Source organism: Netta rufina (assembly GCF_964035555.1).
Source record: "Netta rufina genome assembly, chromosome: 5".
NCBI lineage: Eukaryota > Metazoa > Chordata > Aves > Anseriformes > Anatidae > Netta > Netta rufina.
In genome coordinates this window covers 39,386,967-39,408,302 of record NC_140128.1, presented here as the reverse complement: position 1 = coordinate 39,408,302, position 21,336 = coordinate 39,386,967, and the positions used below count along the sequence as shown (strand labels likewise).

General features: G+C 41.0%; 1 protein-coding gene across 1 annotated transcript in view; it reads left to right on the top strand.

Moving 5' to 3' along the window:
* TTLL5 (tubulin tyrosine ligase like 5) overlaps nucleotides 1-15,740 on the top strand; it is a gene marked incomplete at its 5' end in the record, with an annotated part of 124,988 nt that extends 109,248 nt beyond the window's left edge. The window contains 2 exon segments of the mRNA XM_084287921.1: nucleotides 5,437-5,522; nucleotides 15,247-15,740. Coding sequence (XP_084144047.1) covers nucleotides 5,437-5,522; nucleotides 15,247-15,287 — 127 coding nt within the window. The 3' untranslated portion in view covers nucleotides 15,288-15,740.
* Between the last annotated feature and the right edge of the window lie 5,596 nt (nucleotides 15,741-21,336).

Genomic DNA, 21,336 nt, shown 5'->3' with positions numbered 1-21,336 from the left:
ATTCCTTCAGAATTTTAGAAAACTAATCCAAGTATTGAAGGCTGCAAGGAGCCACTCCGGAAATACTTTCCAAGTTGCCTTTCAGACTCCAGTACGAGGCTCTGAACCCATTCTTGCCATTCATGGGATCTTGCAGTAACATTTTTTCACTTACATGGAAAGCAGCAGTGCCCAGCTATATTTCCAGCATACTGAGAGCTAATAATTTAAAAACTGCTGTGTCTCAGCCTAATTTAACCCATCCTTTGTTGTCAGGAATAGACCAGAGGTGCATTTACATATGAGAGTTGATGAAGACAAGCCTCTGCCTCAATTGAATCTAGATTAGAGATGAAAAAGATGTCTTGCATGCTCCAGCCTGTTCTTTACAGTCCCTGGTTATTCTGTGCAGAATACTTTCAGACACTGTGTATAGCCTGCCTTCAAATAACTCGAGTGGCAGAAGCCCCATCATGTGCTATATAAGACCTTTTAAGAATCTAAATAACCTTATTATTAGAAAGTTTCTCCTGATGTGCAATCTGAGTTTTTCCTTTGTTTCATCCTATTGTACCTTGTTTCTCCTTCCTGAACCACCCTCAACATTTTCCCTTGCAAATACTTTCCGTCTTTTGAATAACTTCTGCTTCTTGGAGTTTCCTAATGTTGTTTAGACTTGTTGAGGTTTTGTTAACCTCAGATAGTAGTTCCACCTGCCAAGTTTTTAATTGTCTTGAATTTACTGTGTTTTCTTCAGTGAGGATGCTTGCAATTGTGGCACCTAGAATTGTACTTTTCCAGTGTGGGACTACTGGATCCTTAGGTTATAACATAGCAAATATCCCTCTCCATAACATCTAATCTAATTTTGGCTTTTGGCTGCTTCATTCCTCTGTAAGGTCATCTTTGATTTGCTGCTGCTAGCTTTCACCCCCTAATTCCTGTTGGCTGTTTTCCTGACCTCTTTCCTCAAAGAAGATCTCACTGATATATATTATTTCCACAAGGCTCACTGAAACTAATCCTGTTCTGTTAAAGCTCTCGTGTCTCTCTCTCTTTTTTTTTCTTTCATATTTTTCAGTAAACCAGACCTTATTTCTCTGTCTGCTCTTGCACTGCCTGGCTTTTGTTTAACATCTTAATAAAGACCTTCTTTTTCAAGTTGTTTGTAGAAGCCCTCTAGAGACTGGACCATGAAGACAAACTAAAATCAACTTTGTCTCTTTGACCTATCTCTTCTTTGCATGCGTTATCATTTCTCTCCTAGCTGCACACATGGCTTCCAGAAGAGAAGGAAAAGAATAAGTAGTAGTAGAAAGCTTGACTACAAACAGAGCGAGATGCTAAAATGAACAATACTGACTAATTTAAAAGGAGTCTAGTAACTTTGATGCTTCTCTGGTTAAAACATAAAGGAAAAAAGTAATGCAACAGCCAGACAATTCAGTTTTGTCTTTTCAGTTCCTGGCCTCTCTTGTTTTCACAGTCTCTCAACTTGTAAAAGGTGGTAGGTTGACTTTATAATGGATTGTGTCCAAAGCAGACTCCTTGCTTAAGCTAACAGAGTGGAAAACTGGGGCCCACGTTAAGGTGTGGAAAAAGACTATAGTAACTGGGAGAAATGGTTTAATACGTAGCTCTACTCAGAAATGTATACTCATGAAATGGTCTCCTGGGGCTCCATAGTTTTGATTAAACATACTCAGATTACAGGTAGTAAGATAATTTTTTGAACAGCTAACACAACAAACTCTTCTTTCTTTCCAAGAGTCAGATTGGGTCCTTGTGTTGCCACTGTTACTGGCATGTCTGTGAACCATAAAGGGACCTGCTGCTAACTGTCAGCAATATCTTGAGGCAGAGGTCACTGAAATAGTATTTGTAAGCCACAGGATGAAGCAGATATCCCTGGAAGCAGCATTTGGTGGGTAGGACCTTCATTACAGATGACAGCATGCAAAGCAGGGAAATATATTAGCACAACTGTGAGAATTCAAGAGTGATTTTGTACAGGTGGCAGATAGAAAATCTTTCTGCTTTTAGTAATGAATAAATCACAATAAACACAGATTTCTGCATCATTCCTACACTAACTTGCTGCACTCTAACTGTAAAAGCATCAGGTAGGGCAAGGCTTGGGCAGCCTGTGAACAGATAGTCAAAGGAAAGATCTCAGAAAAAATACGGCTGTCAATGTTAGATCACTGCATGCAAAGAAAAAAAATGCCTGGTAGAGAGAAGGAACATACAGTTCAATATTTTATCTGGAAGAGAGTAAGCCCAAGAAATTGCTGACTTTACCAGCAGTAGACTGAATAGACTGAAACATCAAAAACTATTGGAGATGTTAAACAATACAGCATAATTTCTTCATGGCATGTTTACTGAACTTCTCTATAAATGTTATTCCCAACAACTCTGCTCAGGAAACCTTTCAGAACAAGTATTTCCTTCAAGTCCCAACACCATAGCACATAGTCTTTCTACCTTGTTCTTCTTTTGTATATTTGCTTTGCATGGTGCCAGCAGCAGAAGATCCAAAGTTCTGCTCTATTGTAGCTAGTACAGAAATAGGGGAGAGGTGATGCATTTCTCCAGGGTTCAGGAACTCCATCCCACAGATGGGTGGAGTCCTGACTATAGTCAGATATGGCAGCAGCCAGCTGTTACAGGACAGGCTGGCCAAGCTTGGCAAATATGCCAAAAATAGAAGAATGGCCACAAAGCAAGCTCTGTAAAACGCTATGGTTCTGTTTTGTATCCTGTCTTGCCCATGTGTGCTTATTCACAGGCATGTGTGAAGCGTCTCAAATGAGCTGATCATGTATACAGTCTGAGTGCCCACTAAAAAGAGGACAAGCATCAGGGGAGCAAACATGTAGCAGTTACTGAGACCACTTTTACTTTTTTGCTACTGCTGTACTGAGGCATACTTGTTTTTTTAGCTCCTGAGCATCTGGGTTAATCAGGCTGCCTGACCCTTAGACATTTTTGGCAGCAAAAGCAGTGCATCTGAGAGACGTGCCTTGATTTAACACCCTGACACAGCTGGGCTCACTGGGCCTGCAGCTCTTAGCCCTTGGCTAGCCTCAGATCTTACACGCAGATACACATGTGGAGATACCCTGGCCAAGAGCAACAGGGGAACAAGCCTTCCTGGCTCTGGCTCTTCACATCTGTTGCTGTCCTCTAGTCAAACCTGGGCTTTGTGTGATGTGAATTTGTTAGTGTCAGTCCTGTCCCCACGGAACATTAGATGCATTTCGTGATATCCCAAGAATTGTTTTTTTTAAAGGTGTTCAGACTTCAGTCAATAAAATATTTCTTTGTCACCTCTAGAACAAGAGCACCCTCCAGGCTGGGCAGCTTAGAGGTGGTTTAGTGCCTGCATTAAGAAACATCAGTATCAATTTCAAGAAGAGCTTTGCTGCATAAGAGAGAGAAAAGGCCAATGGCAAATAGTTGGAGGGGGACAGCGGAGAAATGGCTGGTTTTGTTCATTTTAAAGAGGAAGAAATTGAGAATGTAACAAAGGATTTCATTGCAGAAGCAGAAACAAAAACTCCACAGACATTAAAAGTAGGAAAATTAGAAAGGTAATGGGGTTTCAGCTAACCCAAGGAGGAAGAAAGTGGAAAGGGATTAATTCAGTTTAAGCAGTAAATATATTCTGGGACTGGAGATCCTATCAGGACAGCTGAGGGAAGAGAGAACTTGAGGGGTGATCTTAGCATGGTGGGAGGTCAAGGTTGTGGGGTAGATCTGAGAATGAGCTGTGTGGAGGTGACAGTTGAAACTGCAACAATCGGTATACAGTGTGGGCAGAAAGAAGAGAGGATGGGCGAGTCTGGAGAGGGAAATAGAGTCTCTACATGTAAAGCAGACATAAAGATAGAAGGGTAACTGTTCCCTGATATTTTTGTTGTTGTTGTACTGGCCAACATCCCTGATATTTTCAACTGCCAGTCTTGCATTCTACCTACAGAAGGGTGAACTAGTTTTGGCTGTCAACTGTGCTGTATTAATGAAGTGGACCAGCTAATTATGAGCATGGAATGTTTATGTAAAAAGGATAAAGATCCATCTGGATTCTCCACCCCCAGATGGACCATGCAGTATCCATGCAGCAAAAGAAACCATAAATACAGATCCAAAATTCTCTCCAAGAGGCAATAAACATAGAAACAGGCACCTCATTTGACAACAGCATTTCAAATTACAGCTGATTGAAGTAAGGCGTTGTGCTTTGCAAATGTCATATCTGCTTCCCCTTCCCTTCCCATATGGACTCTGATTTATTTTACTCAAGTCCAGCTAAGATAAAATACAGGAGTCCCTCACTGGCCTTTCAGCTGCCAGGAGCACCTGGATTGCTGGCAACTTGCTGACTTCAAAATTTGAAGGCAGAATGTTTCAGGAAAAAAAAATACAGCAACTGCACATATGTGCCTGGGTCTGTTAGTCATCATGGCATCACGTGGGGATTGGAGATCACAGTGTTCTTCTGGGGAAGAGCTCACAGGAACTGTATTTCATGGCAGAGGTGAATGAGTGAGGGAAAAGCACTGTGGCAGAGAGACAGGAGTGTACACACAGAAGTCTGTAGTGATCAGAACAGAGTTGGGCAGGGAGGAAAGGCAAGGAGGGATAAGAGAAGAGAGGATAAACCAAGAATAGGTGGATTGATTGTGTAGATTTTAAGGACAGAAAAGGTCATTGCAGCTGTACAACTTGACCTACTTTTGTGAGTAGACACTTTTTTTTTTATGTAGGAGAGAATGGTCTCATTTTGGTAATGAATCTTTATAATAGCTACAGAGAGTGTGGTTGTACTCCACAGAGTATTGCTTTGCTGTAATTCAAATGCTGAGCTAAATGCAAGAGGATTTGCATAAAGTGTCTGCTAGAGGATTTGTGCTACACTGCTGGAGACTATACACGTCCTGTGGGTCTCAGTTTCTGAGGCAAGTGAGAAATCTTGCCCAGATCAGTTGTCTCTGTTGAGAGAAGATACAAGGACTTAGATTTTCTTAGATTTTGAGAGCAGCATCTTGTGGCTAGCCCCCTTCTCATGTTCATTTTTGTTTTAAGGTTGCTTAATCATTTTGCTTCAGATCACTGGAGAAAGTATACCACAGCATTACTAGTTGAGTTGTGCATTGGTAGACCAATGTTATTTACCATTTCCTTTATCCTTCAGAATCATCTTGCAAGGCACATGGGACAAAAGCTTTAGGCACATTGAAGTCTTGCTGGCAGCTCGAGTGTTTGTCTGCCATCCCCTGCCTTCTTGGAGCCAGTTGCTGTCACTGCCTATCTCATATCATGTTCATAGCTGCAGTCCTAATGAAATTATGTGAACTAGGAGAATTATAACTTTTACGTTCAAGACCATTACGCGTCCTTGGTATATCCTTTCTCATTCATCCTTTCTAATCTGATGCTTTTACCTGCTAGGGTGGCCTCCACTGAAAGGCAACTGAACGGATTCCAGAACAGCCTTCACAGTGCTGCATCCTGTGAGCCAGGGTCAAATTCCGCAGGTGAGTGCCAGTGCTGAAGACCAGGAAGTGGGGGGGGTGGGCATGCTGGGATGCTTTTATCTTTCTCAAGAACTGGCAGGGAAAAAAACCTCAGCAAGAGGAAGAAACACAGCTGTCTACCCTGCACATAGTGGTTCCTAGGTAACAGCCTGGGTTCAGCTGTGTAGGGAATTTATTCCTCCTGGGACAAAGAAGACTAAACAGAAGGGAGCAAAGGCTGAATTTTGTAGAGTTGGAAGAGGAAGATCCCTAAAAATGTGGCTGGGAAAAAAACTTGGCTATAATGGCCCCTGTTTGCTTTAGGCTTTGGCTCAAAGATGCTCTGTTGTTTAAGCTTGGGCTGTAATAAAGGGCCAGGACATTCTTTACATTTTTCTTCAGTCTTGCAGAAAAGTGCTTTAGTTCAGGAAGACATAGTTGAGACTTGTGAATCAGCTACATAGTGAAGTCAGTCAGTAGAGGTGAAACCTCCCAAAGAAAAATCACTGAGGCCTATAGAATCAGATCTTCATCCCTCCCTAGTGATTAATTTGTTCAGTGAGGATCTTAGTAAATGAGGACCCAATCCATTTTTCATTGGCACAGACATATTTGCAGAAGAGTGTGGTTGTGATGAACCCATGTTGCCCATGGCCTGCAGTAATCTGTGATGATGCTGTAATGGAATATATGGGCAAATTATCGTCTAGAGTGCCTTGAAAGAATTATGTTTCTGACCTTTAGTTTTGCTGCGAAAACCTTGAAAACGTGACTTGAGTATCACTGAAGCAGTGTTCTGTATGTTTTCACAAGCTGAAACAAAAGTTAGTGCAGGGGTGAACTGCCTAATTCATCTTGTGGATATTTAGCTCTGAAACTTCAAGATGACATTTCCAGTATTAATGTCAGTGATTTTATTGCTGATCCTCTAGCACAAACATTCAGCTAATGCACTTATTGTACAATTCCAAACTGCCTCCCACGCTTTACCACCTGCCAAAAACTTCAGCTATCCTACCAGAGATTTTATAGGATGAATAGCGAGAGTCAATAAAAAAGACCCTACAGCACATTGGAACACGACAGCGTAGGAATGCAATATAATGGAATAATCAAAATACAATTTTGTCAACATTGTATTATATGTGCAGTTGAGACAAAAGTTCTGGTTTACTGCATCATTCAAGTTGAGTTTTTCATACAGTATATAAAGGAAGGTTGCACACAAGTTTACAAGTAAATGTAAAAATGTAGTTCTCAATATATGACCAAACTGTTTTGCTAAGTGGATTTACATGAAGGCATTTGTGTGCCGAATTCTGCCCTCTTTTTAACAATTTTAAGAGCACTTCACAGTTGTCACCCTGTAATTTTAGGGGTAGGTTAGCAGAACCAGGATCTAGTGAGCAGGTTACTCAAAGCTTGTCCCTAGAAAAGGTATATAGCTCCAAGAACAGGGCTAAATTTTGCTGCGATTGAAGTAAGTAGAGCAAAATGTTTGTTCTTGGAAACTGGGGGAATTATATTTTTTTCAGCTTTGCACCAAGCCACTGGTATGCGTCAGAGGCTGTTGTGCCCAGTCTGTGTGTCTCAGAGACTACTTTGGTCCTTCCTGCAGGAACAGATGTTTTTCTTCTTCACTCTTTTCATCGATTGCTTACACTAGGGCCCTGATTTTCCTCATCAACAACTTACTTGGGGTTACTGTTCTGCATGTATTTGGTATCCTAGATACCAACTAGAGGAATTGGAGATACAAGTCATAAAGCAGATTACAGAATAAACTGCAAACATTCAAAGATAGCAGGCTGTGAAAAGTTGTGGAGATAGAAGAATTGGGCAGAACCTCCATATAAACATGCACAGGAATGTTCAAAATGTTTGAGAAGTTTGAATAGGCCTTATTTGAATAAAGGTCTGTGGGATGATTAATCGCCGAGATGGCACAACCATTTCATACTATTTTATCAGACAGCTTCTGTGAAGAAAACATCCTGGCAGACTGAGGAAGTCATTTGAGTACCATAGGCTTGTCTGCTATTGAACTGGGCCCTTGTCTGACTTTGGCAGATGCCCTTCAGGCTCCTAGTCCATTCTTCTTTTCATCTACTCTAATAGTCTGTCCAAGGAATAGCAAATATTGAAGCTTTGCAGAGAAGCATAAAGATGTCACAAATGAGCTAACCAAAAGTGAGGATGACGCTCAAAGGAACAGCGAGTCAGATAGTATGGAAACTTTTAACCAAATTGTTCATAGAACAGTTCCCTGGTGGTTAGTACTGCAGTTGTAGGAGTGGGCTCAAGGAGTGTTGTGCAGTGGGCTCAAGCTCTAAAGTACAGATTTCATGAGATGAAATAAGAGGAAGACTAAAAGTCAGCATTTCTGCAAAGCAGCTCAGGACTCTGAAAAACAGCACCATTACAAGATAAGTGGCCCAGCCTCTCATCCCCATGGCCTCATCCTCATTTCATGGACAGATGAGTTCTATGTGAGCTGTATGCCACTGGGGTAATGAGAGATAAGGCACAGGTTCTCTTGAGTATCTACTGGAGGGGGGTTGATATTTAAATCTAGAGGGGAAGATCTAAATATCAAAACCTGCATGCTATCACTTGGGGGTTATTTGTATTTTCTGAACAGACAGTTCCCTATCAAAGTTACTGGAAGTTGAAGGGAATTTATTCTACTAAAGAAGTACCAGGAATTACTACCTCTGGGGAACACTCAAAATGCTTCTGACCCAATTTTTCAGTGAAATTGAACACCCAGTTGCCTAGTGTACTGGGTTGTCAGTCATTCTGAAAACAAAGCTGTACCTACAGCCATGATCATTGTTGTTTGTTTGTTTGCATCCTGCATTACTTTGAGGGTCTCTCAGCATTGTGCTGATTGCTTTCTGCTTCATGAAACTTTACAGTTCAATTAGTATTAGTGCAATAGGGTGATTTTAAATGAAGAAATCAGTTCTCTTTTCAAGTCTTCCTCTTCTCCAAGTCTTCCAAGACTATAGTTTGCTGAGTAACAGAAGGCTAAACTAAGTAGTATAGTGGGTTGTTCAGCTCCAGGCTGTCTTTATGAGGATGTATTTGATATGATGATGAAGGAAGGAACCTATGGGTTGGTCATTTTTTATTCTGTATGTTAACAATGCAAGGCTGTATGGAGATGATTTGCTGTTTTACTTTCTACTGCTCTGTAGAGGCATTAGGTGAATATTGCATGATTTTTTTAAGTGGAATTCTAGATAAAAAGGTGTATTTTTTCAATTAGAATTTAGCTTTTCAACAGCTGGCAAGAAACATCCAGGAAGTGCTGTAGCAACTTTAAAGACCATGTAGTTAGATACTTAATATATTTATTATTCATCCTTTTTGAAAATGCTAACACAAAACAAGTTTTAGGGAGAATAGAAGAAAAAGTAAAGTTTTACTTTTTGAAAACATAACAGCACAGTTCCAGGCAGTTTCTCTGTACCTAAGTTGGACTCCTGTATGCGAGAGCCTGGACACAGAAGTGATTTGAAAGTATAGTTAACTCCTCAGTGCAATTGGGGTGTGGACCTACAAGGTACTGACCCCAGCTGATTTGATTTGTAACGGTAACAGCAACTGTGAGTGAAATCTCTCTTCTGTTATCACGTTTCTCTCTTTCCTATGCTGCCAGCTTCTTGAGTGTTCATGAAATCTTTATTTATTTGTTTCTTTGCATTTTAAAAGCTTCTGAACACAGAATGCTTATGGGGTTCTGGTTTGCTGTGGCAAAAATATAAATAATATGCTAATAACTTACATATGTAATTGCAAACAAGCATGAATCATGATTAAAACTGGGCAAGACTGATGCCTGGCTCCACCCTTGTCAGTACTTTCACCTTTTTATTCTCAGGCTGATTAACAGCGATGCAGTTTTATTATGCTAGTTTATATTACTAGTGTCCTCATGGCTCTTACACGGAGTGTGGTGAGAGAAGAAAAGGGTATTAGGGCTACTGACTAGGGGAGAAAGTTAATAATAAGAAAGTTAATAATATGCTATCCATGTTTGACAGTAGAGAAGACTGCCAGTTCATATAAAGTCTCAGATCTCTACCTAGCATGGCTTAAAGCATGAGTCCCAAACTGATTTCTGTGTATTTGAGTTCTCTGAGAATACTTCATAGAGAAGGTGAATGTCAGAACTTCATCTGAAGCTAGTAAGGAAACTTCTTGTGTTAGGCAGTTGATTTTGCTCACTGTGGTTCCTAGGCCTGTATCTGAGCTTAGCTGCAGGATGATGTACAATTGGCAGTTTACTTTGGACATTCACCTGGTCCCCATATGTGCATAAATGCCAACTTCAGTTGCCAACTGAAGGTATGCAACTCTTTGAAATAATGTATCATCATCATCTGTAAGGATTTAGAGCTGGATCCTGCACTGCCAAGAGACACGTTGAAGAATAAGGGGATTGGTAAGTTGTTTTGGACTTCATCCACATAGAAGGCAGGCTGCTGTTCTTAGTTTTCTAGTGATTTCCTTCTTCAGGCTAAGGTATCTGAATGTTATCCAAGTAAGATGAACGTGCAAGCAGTGTGGTCAGGTGTAGAGCAATGAATAGAACCTGCTTGCCACAAGGATAAGAAAGAGCACTTTTTTACTTGCTCTTCTTTGCATCTTCCACAACTCCAGAATTTTTCATTTTACAGGAAATATACAGGTAGACTGCACACTTCTAAAGACTTTTTTATATCTAGGAATGTTGTATGGTTCTTCATTAGAAGGTCACGTACATCTTGTCATCAGAGACCTGAAATTAGAGTTGATGGTGGAGATGCTCAGCTGTAACTGGCTGTTGGCTACCCGCTGCCTGAATTAACATCATTCTTGAAATGCAGACTCTTTTGTATAAGGCTGGGGGAGGGAGATCATTTTAGCAGGCATGTAAATGTACAAGCTTCAAAATTGTTCTGCATCAGAAAAAAAAAAGTCAGCTACACACAACAGGCACTTAAACATGGTGTGTACAATCATTTTGTATTATTTGCCAGATCTTCACAAAGAAAATGCCTGGAAATTGAAGATTCATTTATCAGCCATTGTCTCTCTACTCTCCTGTAGTACAAAGGCTGGTGATGGGATGGAATGGGATGTGTACTGTTGCCACTGTGCATGGCCTGTGTCAGACACCCAGCCATTTGCTGCAGTAGGGTGGAATTCCCAGCTGCCCAGTCTTGTCCAGGCTTCCTCAGATTCTGCCAGGCTCCCCTGTAGCATGGGGAGGCAATAGATTGTTGAGCACCAATGTATTTATTTTTATGTTGATACCACATTCCCGAGAGGAACCTTGGGTACGATTTCAGCTGGTCTCACCACACTGTCCAAATCCTTCATCAGGAGCAGCTGGGAGAAGTCACTCAGGTTTCTGCACAGAGCATTGCTGGTACGCCTCCACCCTCCCACTAATCCTGTTAATTCCAGTCTTCGTTTGCCACTCTCCTGGTTCTCTCTTGTTGCTGTGACTGACTGCACAAGTGGTCTTGACTTTGAAAGGTGACCTTCAAACGGGCACCTCGAATAACCTCTACCTCAGACTACTTTGGCTACTCAGGCAAAAGATATCTTGTGACACAAAAGAGCAACTTTTGGTGGCTGTCATCTCATTGCTTATCCTCATCCAGGAATAGAATAACAAACTTTTCCACATAAATCCTTCCACAACCACCTGTCTGGCTGAGGAGCTCTCGGTGGGTTACTGAAAGGGATCATTGGTCTGATATCCAGCACCTTGCATCGAACGTCCAGTGCTGCTTTTCACCCCTTATACAGCCATTGGCAACAGCAGCAATAACATTCTGTCAGCACCTTTCTCTGTCCTCTCTGTAGTCCCATCTCCACTCAGAGAAAGGCTTACTGAGAAACATAATCAGTTTGTTGTATCACATTTTGAAAAGCAGTGGAGCTTGAGGTAAAATACCATAGAATCATAGAATGGTTTGGAAGAGACCTTAAAGACCATCTAATCCCAATGCCCCTGCTATGGGCAGGGACATCTCCCACTAGATCAGGTTGCTTAAAGCCCCATAATCACAGTCTTGAACACCTCCAGGCATGGGGCATCCACAGCTTCTTTGGGCAAAAGAGAAAAGAAAGATGAGGTGAATCCTATTGTCTCCCAAAAGGGAGACACAAAAAAAAGAAGATGGGATAAAAAGATGGAATGGGGGAAAAGATCATTTTTCTCCCTGGCATAGTTGTTGTAGTTATCCCATATCAGATAATGACAGATAAGCCTGTATTTACCAGATGGACCAAAAGCGAAAGGAGAGAGGTGAAGAAAGACCTTCTCCTTAAGCTATTTCTTGGTATTCTTTGAAGAAGCAGGGAACCATTCCCTTATGGCTTGCAATAAGCATATATTGGTATGTCTAACACGTACATGCAGAATAGATGCACTATAAAGGTGTACTCCTAAAATTTGAAACAGGGCCTGACTATGTTTGATGTCAGAAAAATGTGGCAGTCTCATTGAATCTCAGCAGAGTATAAAGCCCTGCCGAAAGCAGCATTTTCAGCCCTTCTCAGATGTTAACAAGATCTTGTCTCTCAATCGCCTCTCAGCTAGAGCCGAGGGTCTGTGTTCGCTTCTGATGATCAGAAATTACATTTAGTGCTTAACTTATGACAACAGCCCACCTCTCACACCTTTAGTCAACCTTTTGCCGTTCTTTTATGAAAGAAAGCCTTTTATGAAAGTCTTTTTCCTGTTGCTCCTGGTCTCATGCCACAGCCTCATGGAAAGGCCATTCCAAGTTTCAGGAACACTGGGAAAGCAGGAGAAAAAGGAAAGGAGAGCCTCTAGAAATTGGCTTCCCTTTTTGAGAACTAGAGCTCAGCTTGAATTTTAGGAGCTTTCGCTTCTGACAGACTCCGAGAAAACTCTGAAGCAGGATAAGTAATGACTTCAGGCAGCTGGCATTTTTGCCTGACTGGAGGCTGAGCTTTGCTTGTTCTCAGTAGTGAGGTGATGGCGAACTGCCTGTATTTCCTTGCTGGGTTGGAAATGTCATTCAAGATCAGGTGTGCAAAGGCTGGGGAGAGGTTATATAATATCTTGGCTATGCCTGTCTCACATCTGGCCCTTTGGCATTAAGCTACCTATAGAGAGGATGACTTTGCCCATCCAAATTGGATTTTGTTTTAATCTGGCATTACTTTATTGAGACTAAAAATAGAAGCCAAACTTTGTGTGAATAGAGTAAAAGCAGTGTCTAAAGTTATGAAATGAAATGTGTGGAAGAGCCAGAGAACAGAGAGCCACAACAAACCAGGGAGTAGGAAACTGAGTAAGAGAAATCAGAATGAGGCCTGTCAAATGCAGAAGGCCCTTAGCAGTCGGGGTGAGGAGCCCACCCAGCCTCTTCTCCGTAACACAAGGAGGAGGGAGCCTCATGCTGGCTTCCCCCACCATGTGTCCATTTGTTAACGAGGCTGCTCACTGCTCTTTTAATGCAGAGAGACTTCACTCTAATGAATGCAGCTGTGTGTGTGCTGTTTGTGTGTGTGTCCCCCCAGTATTTTTTTGTGACTGGGAACTGCTGCTTTCCTTTGTCTGCCCAGTCCAGCAAGCCAACTTGAAATTGTGCCCATAAGTAAAAGGGGGAGGGAAGGCTGGTCTTCAGTTGTCAGCTGTCCTGGCTTGCTAGTGTCAGTCACCCAAGGATATAAATAAACACCATCTATTTATTGCCTTTCTTAGTTGTACTATATATTATCGAGAGAATGCTGGGCATCACTCTGGGATTAGAAATTCCCTCTGCTCTGGGATAAAAGATCTGAATTTCTAGGATTATCAGAGCTTTTCAGGAAGAGAGGAAGTTCCTGTTTTCAACGCTGGATTCAAGAGATTTGGACATGCTTCACCGTTCTGCTATAGACTTGCTATGGGTATGATGGAACAGCTCAAACTAGCACTAAAAAATCTTAGCGCAGGTCCCTGACCCAGTGCTGTCAGACTAACCCAGTATTCTGCTCTCATTCCTGCAGTTTGGAAGCAGAGTAGATGAGGTGCTGGTATCTGACCAGAACTCTGTAAACCTGTGCTGAGAAAGTCTGTATAGCACTGGATTATAGCGTACACATATCATCACATTTAAACAACTCCTGTGATTTCTTTGTGACTCAGTCTTATCCAGAAAGTGGAGATAATACTTTTTGCCCCCATGTGACTGTTCAAAGTACCAAAGTGTTAATGTTTTTGAGGTGTAGTCATGGATGACATAATAGTATGTAAACATGTGGACAGACACACAGGCAGATACTTTGTTTTAACACCTCCTGGCAGGCAAGGGATAAAGGAAATTCATTCTGTTTTATGTGGTGATTCACTGCAATGACGCTCATCGCAAGAGGGAATCAACACTTCATGTTGGCTGCTGTCAGTAATCATCTGAGGTTTTTGTTCCCCCTACTCAACCAGAACTTAAAAGGAGGTAGAGTGCTCACAAGTAGCTCTGAAATGATAAAACTTCATAGGGTCATTTACATTAAGATTTATGAAATAATTAAATCATAGCAATGGCCATGAGTTGGACTCATGGTCAGAATGCACCTATTTACATGTAGACATGGGAATGCCCCTCTGTGCTGAGTCCTGAAGGTAGCCACACAGGAAGAACTCATATTAGGTGATTTTAATTCAGTTTGTGAGAAAAGAGAAACTGTATTGTGCATTTCTATAAGACAAGGAAGGCTCAAAAAAACACTTCAAAACAGGAAGATGAGGTTGAAGTTGGCTGCTTCTTTCATGTGCCTTTGTTTTCTTAATATCAGCATATTGCCAAGGGACAGTGTTCTGCTCTGGTATCCTATCTTCATACACATAGTTGACAGTTTGGTGCCTAATTCAGGTTCCAAACTTTCTGTGCAGGGCCATTGCTGGCAATACTGCTTTCTAAACATCTTTCCAGATCCTCTGTACTGTGTGGTGTTTGGCTCTATGCTGGGATTTCAAGGAGAGTGTATTTTTAAAAATATAGCAATATTTTTAATAAACTCAGCTCTCAACAAGTGTCAGTCGTATTTAGGAGCAAGCTGATGGGCTAAATACACAGGACAATGCAAACTGTCCAAAATAAACTTTTTACATTTCTAAGTGTTTTGAATTTTTCTCTTAAGGGAATATCTAAGGTTTTTGACATAAAAGAAGTGACAATGACATTGACTTTTTCCCATAACTTTCCTAAGAAGGAAAATATTGCAGTATGTCTCTCTTTATGTCTCTATATGCAATATGTCTCTCTAATAATGAAAAGAAAATCTTTCTTATCCCCATCTCGTTTCTTTTAAAGATCAACTTTTTCACATCCCCACCTCTTCTGCACCAAGGCACTCAGCATCTTTTGGAGTGGGGGAGTAGATTTCCCTGCAAGCAAATGAATAAAAGATGCAGAAAGAAAAAGGCAAAGCATGCTGATATGGGAGAGGGTTTAGAGTTAGTTACTGGAGGAGCATGTGAAGAGATGAGCTGGATTAGGGAAGTGCAGATAAAGTTTTGAGAGGAATATCAAGAACACTTTTTCGGACAGTAGCTTATTAAGTTAGGTTTGTCATACTGTGATCTCATCTTGTAGCGCAGAGAAAGGGTATATGGTGGGGAGATCCAGATTTCTGGTGGTGGCTGAGATTTGCAGAGCAGTTCAGCAGTATTTTAAATAAAACAGTCCTGTGATTACTCAAAAGCTTTGCTTTGTGTTTTGTTTTTTTCCAGCCTCTGCTTGCAGAGAAGGACTAACACTGAACATCAGGTGAGGAATCCAGGGTGTTGCTTCAAGTATGGGGCAAAGGAAAAAGCAGCAGTGACTTCAGACCACCACACACCCGTAACACCCAGGGGACGGTGAACAGGTCCCTGCTGAGAGGACAACCCACTGAGGAGAGTACCTGAACATCTGCAGAAGCTGGTGATACAGCTGTAGGCTGAGGTGAATGACTGTCTGTGAGAGCTTCTGGTGCTGAGCCTTGGGGTCTTTCCTCCAATCTCTTCCCGATCACTAACTGTGAGATCTTTCTATAAGGCAGAGGTCCTCCAACTGTCTGTATCGTTCTTCCCAAGGTCCAAGTTTGAACATAAAGTCTCAAACTTCTTTGCTCAGCCATTTCAGTCTGTCCTAGTCCAGTAACAGCCAATATTCTCTGCTGTCATCACATGGCAACCAACAGCAGAGAAAAATATTAGACCATATGAGCAGAGACATCCTTGTTAGTCGCCGACTTGAATTTTGGCACAGAGCCATGAAAATGCTCAATTTGAATAAAGTCATTTCATTTGTTTGTTTTGGTTATAATTTCGGTTATTAATTCACACCCTCAAAATATTTGCTTTTGCTATATTGGACAGGATTTAAAATTTGTCTTTATGTTTCACTGTTGGGTGCTTATGTTCTGTGTGGCTTATTTTTGTATTTTGATTTCTGTTTGTTTAGGCTATATAAACTTTTTTAATTGGCTGATGTGTTTAGACCCAAGGTTGAACCCTAAGGTCCAGGTGGCTTTTATCAGTTGCAATAGTGGCTTAGTGAAGTACTCCAGTTAGAATTTGCTTAATGTTATGAAAATTAATTTGCTTGTGTTAGCAAACAACTTCAGCAGCTGGAAAATGTATTGGAGAGAAGATCCACCCATCCTTAAAATGAACAGGAAGCAGCTTCAGCTCTGGCTCTTTGTTGGTGCCAGGTTAAAGGAAAACTATTTTCGTGGTGTTTTCCAACTTCTCCCTTGTCAAACAGCACTCGGTATGATTGCAATTCTCAAAGAGTACAGTGTTTCCTATTGCTTGTGTTGGAGCCCTCAGGGATTGGATTCTAACAGCCTGTTTGATCTGTTCTCTTATTCCACAACTCCCCTGTCACATCTACCCTGTATAATCAGTGTTAAGAGATCATTCTGATGTGCTGGCAAATTAGATAATGATCAATCCAAACGGCTGACAGAAATAGTGTCAGAGGGCAAAAGTGTTTTCTCTTGAAAAGAGTGTTTGTGTTCATGTTCACTCTTGGGTTGTGCATACTTCTTGTCATTCAAGACCAGATAAATTGTGAGAGGATGAAACAATTAGGTTCGTACCCCATTAGTTTAACTATCACTTGCTCCAGGCATAAACTCATAGGACAGAACATGCATTTTACTATTTCTCTTTCGTTCACACATATGACAAAGATCAAATACTTCATTTGTCCAAAATCCAGTTCTCTGATGTAGCGTTCCTCTTCTTAATTCATTGGCTTATGTTTCAGTTCCTAGACAGTCATGATCTAATTCGCTTTCTCTGCATTTTTCAGCTCTGTTCTTCAAGAATCTCTGCAGTGCTTGTCTGCTGCCTGTTCCACCATGATATATCACCAGTGACCAGGAGTTCTGTAGAATCTTGTGAAGTTACTACCAGATTATGTCACTTCTGTACTCATCGAATTTTTAGGGATGTTTAAGATAAAGGTTTCTACTGTTTCTACCGGTGCATCACGTTGTTGGCTCATCATTAGTGAAAATTCAGTTACAGATGTTTTTTATTTCAAACTTCTGCACATCCTCAGCTGCTGCACATCCTCAGCTGCTGTGGGCTTCAAGACCTTGGGTCTGTCTTCTCATAGCCTACTCTGCCATGTTTGGTGTTGGCTATAGCCTTCAGCTCTGTTCCAGAACTAAGGTGCTATTTCCCTACAAGATTTAACTTCAGTAGATAACTGATTCCATTCCTTGCTTCCTCCCAGGGGATCCAAGTTGTCCTTTATTCCACTGGGTTTCATGTGCAGGATCGAGTAGCTGTAGGATATGCATCCTTGTGGAATTCTCATCTCATCTGGTTTTTCTCTCTAGTTTCTTCATTCAGGTTGTCACAGCCACCACTGAAAACTGTACAGAGGTTTGGATGATAGCTCAGGAAAGGTGATTGTCTTCAGAGTATCATTAACAGAAACAACATTCTTATATCTTTGTCTGGCAATTTACCAGTTAGTGCTGGCTTATTATGAAAGTAAGTTATTTTTTTTGTCAGTTTTGCTAGTCTCCCGCCCACTGATTTTGGGATAACAAGTTGTACTCAGTTGTAGCCCACGTCTTCTGAACTTCTTTGCATTGTATGTTAAACGTAGCCAACACCACATCTGTAACTATGATGGCTTAGTGGAAGTATATCAGACATCTTTCCTCTATGATTTTTTAAATATTCAGAGAAATGCACGTTGCAATCTAAGACCATCCTTTTGAAGGGATGAGTTTTGTCAGCTTTAGGAGCAGTGAAGTCATGCATCGTTTGTCCTTGAAAAATTTTACTTCTGCTTCCAACAAATGAAAAATCCAGAGATATCAAGACTGGTCCTTTACCTCCAGCCAAACACTTCATTTTTGAACTCCTGTTCAGCCTCGAGATATGTTAGGGCAGCCAGATCTTCAAAGGAAATGGCAGTATTACTTTGCCTAGGGCATCTGCTGATCCTAGCTCTGAGCACGGCTGCTGTTATCTTGAGAGCATGTGCAGCGATGCAATAGAGAATCAGGAATAAATCCTGCAATTCCAGCTTGTTATTTTTCCTACTTCCTTATACTCATCAACCTGGAGTCCACATATGTATTTGTGCCTGCTGGATACTGTGAACTGAATGTAGCATGTATTTTGTCTCTTTGCAGGCCTGCTACTTCCATGTCTGTCTCTTTTCAAAAACCTCTCTCAAAGAGTGTTTCAGTTAAGTAATTCAAGAGGGAGGCATAAAACTGTTTTCCCCACGGCTCAGAGAGAATGCATTTTGTGGAAAGTGTTTTCTGGTACAAGAGAGACAAAAGAATGGCAAAGCATTCTGACTTTATAATAATTGCACGTGAGGGGAGTACAATTATATAAATTTTCTTCAAGTGGGTATTAGTTTGTCTCTCTCTGCTTTTATGACACTTATATCCCTGCGCTCACCAATGAGTTTCATCAAAAGTGCCTTTGTTTACCATAAGAAAAGAAAATTGCCAGTACAGCACCCCCAACAATCATTCAGCATCTGCTTTGGTGGTGAGACAGCATAATGTAACCAAGGCGTCCTCTCTTCTCCTCTCCTACTCGGTGGTGTTGGCATCACTTGTAAGTTACAGAGTCTTTTCCATGACAGAGAATGGGGCTTGTTGGTTTTGAATGGATTAGGGTGCACACTAGAGGCCACAAGGGAGAGGTTCATACAGAGTTCATGCAAGCCTTTTATACTGTGTTCAGGCTAGGAGCACATCACAACATACATATTAAGAGAAGAATATGAGATGCCCTCCCTTCCAGAAGTAGCTGACTGGTTCTCGGTACATGATGTATTAAGCTCATATTTAGGTTGTTCATCTTAGCCTTTACAACAGCCTTATGGGTGGTGTGAGTACCATCAGTGGAAGATCATGCTCTGATACTAGGTGTAGACCACTTGGACTTTGATGCCAATGAGACATACTGGAATTTGTATTCACAAGACCAGATGTTCTCTCGGACAAACGTGTTTTGTTGGATAGACTCCTCATTCTGAGGCCTTGAAGGCCACCATACATATCTGTGATACTTTTTCCATGAGGAGGTTTTGGTATCAGGATGTCTGTTTGCTAGAAGGAATTCCAGTGCTGTGTCTGTGGAGTCTCTGTATGGATGGATTTGAATGGCTGGCAGTGAGAGACCATTCCTCTTCTTGAGCTGTGAAGGAGATCATCAGCTTATAGATGAGTTTATAGAACAGCCTGGAATCTCAGCTTGCATTCTCTCAGGGCTGTACCTTGTACTAATATAACAGTTCCAGTCGTTTTGGATTATTTGCTGGAAACTAAAGTAATCTGGCTGCTGACTTATTTTTGTTAAGGTTTACTTGATCAAACTGCCAAGGACTTTTTTTCTCAGTCTGTCCTACATTTGCTGCTCATGATAATCCTGGGCTTACTGTTTGAACCCATATGGGTTATTTGGTGCTATTTAAATAGTTGGATTTTTTTTGTTGTTGTTGCTGTTTCAGTAACTGGCTGATTGGTCCTGTTCATATCACTTCCTTGTGGACACATTATTCCTGTGAATCTGTCATGAGTTTCTTCCAAAAGAAACTTCTGAGCTTTACTTAAACATGGGACTTGACCTCCTTTTCTTCTTTCTAGAGTCTCATGTTTCTAGAGCTAAGACATCCCTGCTTATGCTAAACATCATAAATAAAACCTTATTTTATCCCTACAGAATCAGATCTGTCAGAGAGTCCTTGAGATTGGTTATATCGTGAGCACAGAACTTAGCATTCATAGTTCTTTTCAGGCAGGAACCATTAAATAGGAAAAGAGATAGATGAGGAGTGTAAGGGAGAAGGAGAAAAAGGAATGATTGTTCCAGTCTTGCCCACTAAAAGAAGTAGGATCATCAAATGAAATTAGCAAATAACAGATTCAAAGAAAAAAGTGGTGGTGGTGATTTTTTCTCACAGTATATAATGGACAGTATTGTCACAAGATGTTGTGGAGGCAAAAAAAAGTGTAGTTTGAAAAGGCAAGTAGACAAATAGACGGAAAATAAATCTATTGGGGCATATTAAATATTAAAGTCAAAAAACCAGCAGAGTATTTCTAAGCCTTTTCAAATGACTGTTCTGGGAAAGCATCACAATGAAATTTTCCAGTTCTTAGCTTGTCTATGAACTATATGCTGTTGACCACTGTCAGAAGCAAGGTGTGGGCTAGATCGTCTTGTAGTCTGCCTTTGTATGGATGTTTTATTTTGTCTGTTGCAGTACAGCCTACTAGAATAGCCAAGTCAAGTTACCTTGTATATGCACACATTCACTTCTTACAGTCTTTGCCTTCTAAAGTGCTTGAGTGCAAAGCACATTCAAGGTGAATGTGCACAATCACAGCACATCTTAAAGAATTACAGTACCTGGTAACTTTTCTTCTCACTTTAGAGCACTCCTGCCCTTTCCAAAAAATGAGATCAAGTTTCCTTGCTGCCTTAGAGATGAGTAGTTAGGAAACACAAACTGCAAAATTGTCGGATTCCCAGGTTTTTGAAGCAGCCTCTCTGTGCAGTTTCAACAAAGAGGACAAACTCCACTGAACTAAAGGTGACAAACAAGGCACCAAGCCTGCCACAAGGAGTCTGCTCTGTCTGTTACCTTACCAAAAAAGGATTTTATTGGCACTCATTGAAAATGAGTTTTCACTGCTGTTTCCAATTTAAAGGAAAGAATCACTGATGACTGTGGAGACCCTGGTGTGAAGTCTTTGCCAGTGGTATTCAGTGAATCATAGTGGTTCCCTGGGGAAAAGAGTATACTTAACAGGGCCTCTTCTCTAAAAGTCCACGCCTACAGTGCACACAATGAACTCGAGAAATCTTACATTCTTTGAAAAGGGATCGCTTCTTTATCTGACCTATTGGACAAAAAAAAAATAAAAAAAAAATGGCCTTATAAAAAAAAAAAAAAGATGTAATTATTAGGAATTTTGGGGTAGTTCAAAATCTATCTTTTATTACTAGAATTTTAAACGTTTACTTGAGGCAGGTGGAGGTGGTGTCATCTCTGAAAGAAATTTCAGCATTGTATTTGGCCTTTTGCTTACTGGCATTCTGGGATGTGCAACACGAGACAAACCCAGAAAATTTGTTTAGTTTGGTGTCCCTGCAAGAGTATTTTAGAAAATATCATTTCACCGCAGATATAGCAATGGTAAAGTGTAGCCTCCTTCCCCTGGCTTAAGAGGAGACAGGTTACTGTGCTCAGCGTAGTTATGTTTGAGTCATAAAGTCTCCTTAGAAAAAATGTGTTGGGCTTATTGATCTAATTAATCCCTGTGTCACGAGTAAGACCATGTC